This window comes from Chiloscyllium plagiosum, chromosome 24, assembly GCF_004010195.1.
Source record: "Chiloscyllium plagiosum isolate BGI_BamShark_2017 chromosome 24, ASM401019v2, whole genome shotgun sequence".
In the NCBI taxonomy this organism is placed as follows: Eukaryota; Metazoa; Chordata; class Chondrichthyes; order Orectolobiformes; family Hemiscylliidae; genus Chiloscyllium; species Chiloscyllium plagiosum.
This window is the reverse complement of record NC_057733.1, coordinates 55598934-55605042: the sequence shown is the minus strand read 5'-3', so window position 1 is coordinate 55605042 and position 6109 is coordinate 55598934. Positions and strand designations below refer to the sequence as shown.

The window sequence follows — 6109 nt, the reverse complement described above, 5'->3', positions numbered from 1 at the left end:
CCCCCATCTCATTTGAGCCCCCTCCACCTTAAATGCATGCCCCCTAGTTTTAGACATTTCAATTTCTGGTGGTGAAAGGATTGATGGTCAGAATCTATCTGTGCATCTCATAATTTTATAGACTTCTATCAAATCTCCCTTCAGTCCCCACTGCTCCAAAGAAAACAGCCTGAGTTTTTCTAGCCTCTCCTTAGAGCTCATACCCTCTAATCCAGGCAGCATCCTGGTAAACCTCTTCTGCACCTTCTCCAAAACCTCCACATCCTTCCTGTAATGTGGTGACCAGAATTGAATGTAGTACTGTAATGCCTAACAGCAATTAAAAAGCTGCAACATGACATGCTGACTCTCGTACTCAATTCCCTGACTGATAAAGGCAAGCATGCCATATGCTACCTTTACCACCCTATCTATTTGTGTGGCTGCTTTCAGGGAGCTATGCACTTGAACCCCAAGATCCCTTTGTACATCAAAGCTGTTCAGGGTCCTGCTGTTAACTATACTTTGCCTTAACATTTGATCTCCCAAAGTGCAGCACCTCACACTTACCCAGATTAAACTCCATCTCCCATTTCTCCACCTATATCTGCAATTGTCCTATATCCCCGTATCCTTTTGACAACTTCCTACACTATCCACAACTCCACTGATCTTTGTATTGTGTGGAAATTATTAACTCACCCATCTACATTTTCTTCCAAGTTATTTATATATATTTCAAAGAGCAGAGGTCCCAGTACGGATCCCTGCGGAACACCACTAATCACGGACCTCCAGCCTGAAAAACACTCTTCCAGCACTACCCTCTGTCTTTTCTGAGCAAGCCAATTCTAAATCCACCCAGATCCCTGTAGAACCCGACTGGACACATTTTCAGTCGCACACACACCATCAGCCATCATCCTGTGCTTTCTACCACTCAGCCAATTCTGTATCTCATTTGCCAAATTTCCTTGGATTCCACGGACTCTACCTTGGCTATCAGTCTCCCATGTGGGACCTTATTGAAAGCCTTGCTAAAGTCTAAGTAGGCTATGTTGAATGCCCTCATCGACACACCTGGTCACCTCTTTGAGAAATTCTGAGTTGGCCAGACATGACCTTCCCTTAACAAAACCAGACTCTTCATAATTAAGCCCTGCCCCTCCAAATGCAGATTTAGTTCTGGTCCTCCGAATTGCTTCCAGTAGTTTCCCTATTACTGAGGTTATACTGACTGGCCTATGGTTTCCTGATTTATTCTTTGCTCCCCTCTTGAATAATGATCCCACACTAGTTGTCTTCCAGTTCTCTGGCACATCCCCTGTGGCCAGAGAGGAATTGAGTGTTATTGCCAATGCCCCTGCTATTTCCTCCCTTGCCTCACTCAACAGCTTGGGATACATTTCATCTGGCCCTGGAGATTTATCTACTTTTAAATCTGAGACCACTCAGAATTTCCTCTGGACACTAATTTCTTCAATTGTATCACAGTCCTTCTCCCTGATTTCAATACCCATGTCATCCCTTTTACTAGTGAACACAGACACAAAGTATTTATTTAGAACCCTACCTACATCCTCTGGCTCCATATGCAAATTCCCACTGTGCTCCTTAAGTTTCCTAGTTATCGTATATCCCCCTTAATTTAATTGTAAAATAACAAAGGACTTCCTTTTATTTTACCTGCCATTATTCTTTCATCGCCCATTTTGCTCCTCTAATTTCCTGTCTAAGTTTCCCGTCACACATTCTGAACTTCTCTCGGGCCTCTGCTCTTTTGAGCCCTTGTTATCTGCCAGAAGCCTTCCTTTTTGTCTTTCTCCAATCCCATGTATCCGTCAATATCCAGGGTTCACAGGATTTGATGATCCTGCTTTTTTAATTATTGGAACATGCTGACCCTGGACTCTCCCTATTTTCTCCTTAAATGGGTCCCAGTTTTCTGACACATTTACCTGAAAGTATCAGCTGCCAGTCCATTCTGGCCAATTCCTATCTGATTTTATTAAAACCAGCTTCCCTCTAATTGAGAAGTTTGATTTCAGGCCCATTCTTGTCCTTTCCCAGGACAGTCTGGAAACTAATGGAGTTATGATCGCTGCCTGCAAAATGCTTCCCTTTGATACTCCAAACCCTCGGCCAGCTGCACTGCCTAAGATTAAATCCCAGTTCATCACCTCTCCTCGGCCTTTCTACAGACTGGCTGCAAAATCTCTTCTGGATACAGTTTAAGAATTCCCTCTAAAACCTTTCACACTATGACTACCCCAGTTAATGCCGGGGAAGTTGAAATCACCCAGTCTCCCTACCCTTTAGTTTTATTTCACCGAACTTTGCCTGTATATCTGCTCTTGTGTCTCCCTGAACTTTTAGGGTATGGTAGTAATGTGATGGTTTTGAAGTTCTACCCCTATGGCTTCACTGTCGGTGTACCCAGTGCCAGTGTACCCAGTGCCAGTGTTGGTGTATGCAATGGCGGTGTATCCAGTGTTGGTGTACCCAGTGCCTGTGTTGGTGTATCCAATGTCAGGGTATCCCGTGTCGGTGTACCCAGTGCCAGTTTACCCAGTGCCAGTGTTGGTGTATGCAATGTCAGGGTATCCAGTGTTGGTGTATTCAGTGCCAGTGTTGGTGAATCCAATGCCAGTGTATCCAGTGTCAGTGTACCCAGTGCCAGTGTTGGTGAATCCAATGTCAGGGTATCCAGTGTCGGTGTACCCAGTGCCAGTGTTGGTGTATCCAATGTCAGGGTACCCAGTGTCGGTGTACCCAGTGCCCGTGTTGGTGTATCCAATGTCAGGTTATCCAGTGTCGGTGTACCCAGTGCCAGTGTTGGTGTATGCAATGGCGGTGTATCCAGTGTCGGTGTACCCAGTGCCAGTGATGGTGTATCCAATGTCAGGGTACCCAATGTCGGTGTACCCAGTGCCCGTGTTGGTGTATGCAATGGCGGTGTATCCAGTGTTGGTGTACCCAGTGCCAGTGTTGGTGTATCCAATGTCAGGGTATCCCGTGTCGGTGTACCCAGTGCCAGTGTTAGTGCATCCAATGTCAGGGTATCCCGTGTCGGTGTTAGTGCACCCAGTAGCAGGGCTTCCAGTGTCAGTGTATCCAGTGCCAGTGTTCATGTATGCAGTGGCAAGATATTCAGTGTCGGTCTACCCAGTGCCAGTGTTGGTGTATTCAGTGTCAGTGTACTCAGTGCTAGTGCTGGTGTATCCAGTGTCAGGGTACCCAGTGTATGTGTACCCCGTGCCAGTGTTGGTGTATCCAATGTCAGGGTATCCCGTGTCGGTGTACCCAGTGCCAGTGTTAGTGCATCCAATGTCAGGGTATCCAGTGTCGGTGTTAGTGCACCCAGTGTCAGTGGATGCAGTGCCAGTGTTCATGTATGCAGTGGCAGGATATTCAGTGTCGGTGTACCCAGTGCCAGTGTTGGTGTGTTCAATGTCAGGGTAACCAGTCAGTGTACCCAGTGCTAGTGTTGGTGTATCCAGTGTCAGGGTACCCAGTGTCGGTGTACCCCGTGCCAGTGTTGGTGTATTCAATGTCAGGATACCCAGTGTCGGTGTACCCAGTGCCAGTGTTGGTGTATCCAATGTCAGTGTACCCAGTTTCGGTGTACCCAGTGCCAGTGTTGGTGTATCCAATGTCAGGGTACCCAGTGCCAGTGTTGGTGTATGCAATGGCGATGTATCCAGTGTCGGTGTACCCAGTGCCAGTGTTGGTGTATCCAATGTCAGGGTATCCCGTGTCGGTGTTAGTGCACCCAGTGTCAGTGGACCCAGTGCCAGTGTTCATGTATGCAGTGGCAGGATATTCAGTGTCGGTCTACCCAGTGCCTGTGTTGGTGTTTGCAATGTCAGTGTATCCAGTGTCGGTGTATCCAGTGCCAGTGTTGGTGTATCCAATGTCAGTGTATCCAGTGTCTGTGTATCCAGTGCCAGTGTTGGTGTATTCAATGTCAGGGTATACAGTGTCAGTGTACCCAGTGTTGGTGTATCCAGTGCCAGTGTTAGTGTATCCAATGCCAGTGTATCCAGTGTCAGTGTACCCAGTGCCAGTGTTTGTGTATGCAATGGCTGTGTATCCAGTGTCGGTGTACCCAGTGCCAGTGTTGGTGAATCCAATGTCAGGGTATCCAGTGTCGGTGTACCCAGTGCGAGTGTTGGTGTATGCAATGGCTGTGTATCCAGTGTCGGTGTACCCAGTGCCAGTGTTGGTGAATCCAATGTCAGGGTACCCAGTGTCGGTGTACCCAGTGCCAGTGTTGGTGTATGCAATGGTGATGTATCCAGTGTCGGTGTACCCAGTGCTAGTGTTGGTGTATCCAATGTCAGGGTATCCAGTGTTGGTGTACCCAGTGCTAGTGTTGGTGTATGCAATGGCTGTGTATCCAGTGTCGGTGTACCCAGTGCCAGTGTTGGTGAATCCAATGTCAGGGTACCCAGTGTTGGTGTACCCAGTGCTAGTGTTGGTGTATGCAATGGCTGTGTATCCAGTGTCGGTGTACCCAGTGCCAGTGTTAGTGCATCCAATGTCAGGGTATCCAGTGTCGGTGTTAGTGCACCCAGTAGCAGGGCATCCAGTGTCAGTGTATCCAGTGCCAGTGTTCATGTATGCAGTGGCAGGATATTCAGTGTCAGTGTACCCAGTGCCAGTGTTGGTGCATTCAATGTCAGGGTAACCAGTGTCAGTGTACCCAGTGCTAGTGTTGGTGTATCCATTGTCAGGGTACCCAGTGTCGGTGTACTCCGTGCCAGTGTTGGCGTATCCAATGTCAGTGTACCCAGTGTTGGTGTACCCAGTGCCAGTGTTGGTGTATCCAATGTCAGGGCACCCAGTGTCGGTGTACCCAGTGCCAGTGTTGGTGTATCCAATGTCAGTGTACCCAGTGCCAATATTGGTGTATCCAATGTCAGTGTACCCAGTGTCGGTGTACCCAGTGCCAGTGTTAGTGTATCTAATGTCAGGGTCTCCAGTATCAGTGTACCCAGTGCCAGTGTTGGTGTATCCAGTGGCAGGGCACCCAGTGTGGGTGTATCCAGTGCCAATGTTGGTGTATCCAATGTCAGTGTACCCAGTGACAGTGTCCCCAGTGCCAGTGTTAGTGTATCCAGTAGCAGGGTACCCAGTGTCGTGTATCCAGTGCCAGTGTTGGTGTATCTAATGTCAGGGTCTCCAGTATCAGTGTACCCAGTGCCAGTGTTGGTGTATCCAGAGTTTGTTTTAAAACTGTCCCTTACCTACACAGTGGGCTAATGGGGCCATGTCTCCTGGTATATTGGGATAACAGCCTTCATCTCTGACATTATGGGCTCTTGATGTGCAGTGGTAGTGTCCCTAGCTGTGGACCAGGAGACTTACCTGCTCCAGAGCTGCGTCAGTACATGCCTGAGCAGTTGATTCGAAAGTGTCTCTCAGGGATAGCCATGTGATCATTGGTGCTCACACACTGTTGTTGGTGCTTCTCACCCTCAGAGCAGTGAATGGGTGCTAACCTCCCTTCCTTCTCTAACAGAGGGCAGATTCGGTGGTGGCCAATGTGGAGGTACAGCTCCCGAAGACAAGGAGCAGCTGCAAGCTGCCATCTCTAACAGCCAAGGATGGTATGGAACACCAGCACTCCACGCTCACACACTATCCACAACCCAGACTTTCATTTGTCATTGGGTTTTTAGTTTGCAGTGATCAAGCTGGAAGTTCAGTATTTCTTGGAGTTATTTTGGAATTTTCATATTTTCAAACCATTCTGATTTGCAGAGATTTCTGGGGCTGCTTTCTGCAGTCTGTGGGAATTATATTCAGAATGTTCACAAAGCTACAGCTCGGTATTGTCCCCACTCCCATCAAAATACTCTCAGCAGTCCAAAACCTTGCTTTATGAGGGTCCAGCACCTTCAGCTTTCATTTACAGTTCAGACTGAGACTCTTCAGGCCATTGAGTACCTGTCATCACTCATGGAACAATCCAGTCATGGGTGTCACTGAGCTCCCTGTCTCCTCCCCTCCCCCTCCCCCCGCAGCTCCCTGTCTCTCCCTGCGCCCACCGTCCCTGACTACACCCCCACCCTCACTTCACCCTATCTCCGACACTGCCCCCAACTCACCACCACCCCATCCCCAA

At 48.4% G+C, this 6109-nt stretch overlaps 1 protein-coding gene across 1 annotated transcript in view; it reads left to right on the top strand.

Moving 5' to 3' along the window:
• Window positions 1–6109, top strand: part of LOC122562327 (glutamine-rich protein 2-like) — a 33399-nt gene that overhangs the window by 18773 nt on the left and 8517 nt on the right. The window contains exon 5 of the mRNA XM_043715198.1: window positions 5504–5591. Within this exon, the coding sequence (XP_043571133.1) occupies window positions 5504–5579 (76 nt within the window). The 3' untranslated portion in view covers window positions 5580–5591. The remainder of the gene's footprint in view (window positions 1–5503; window positions 5592–6109) is intronic.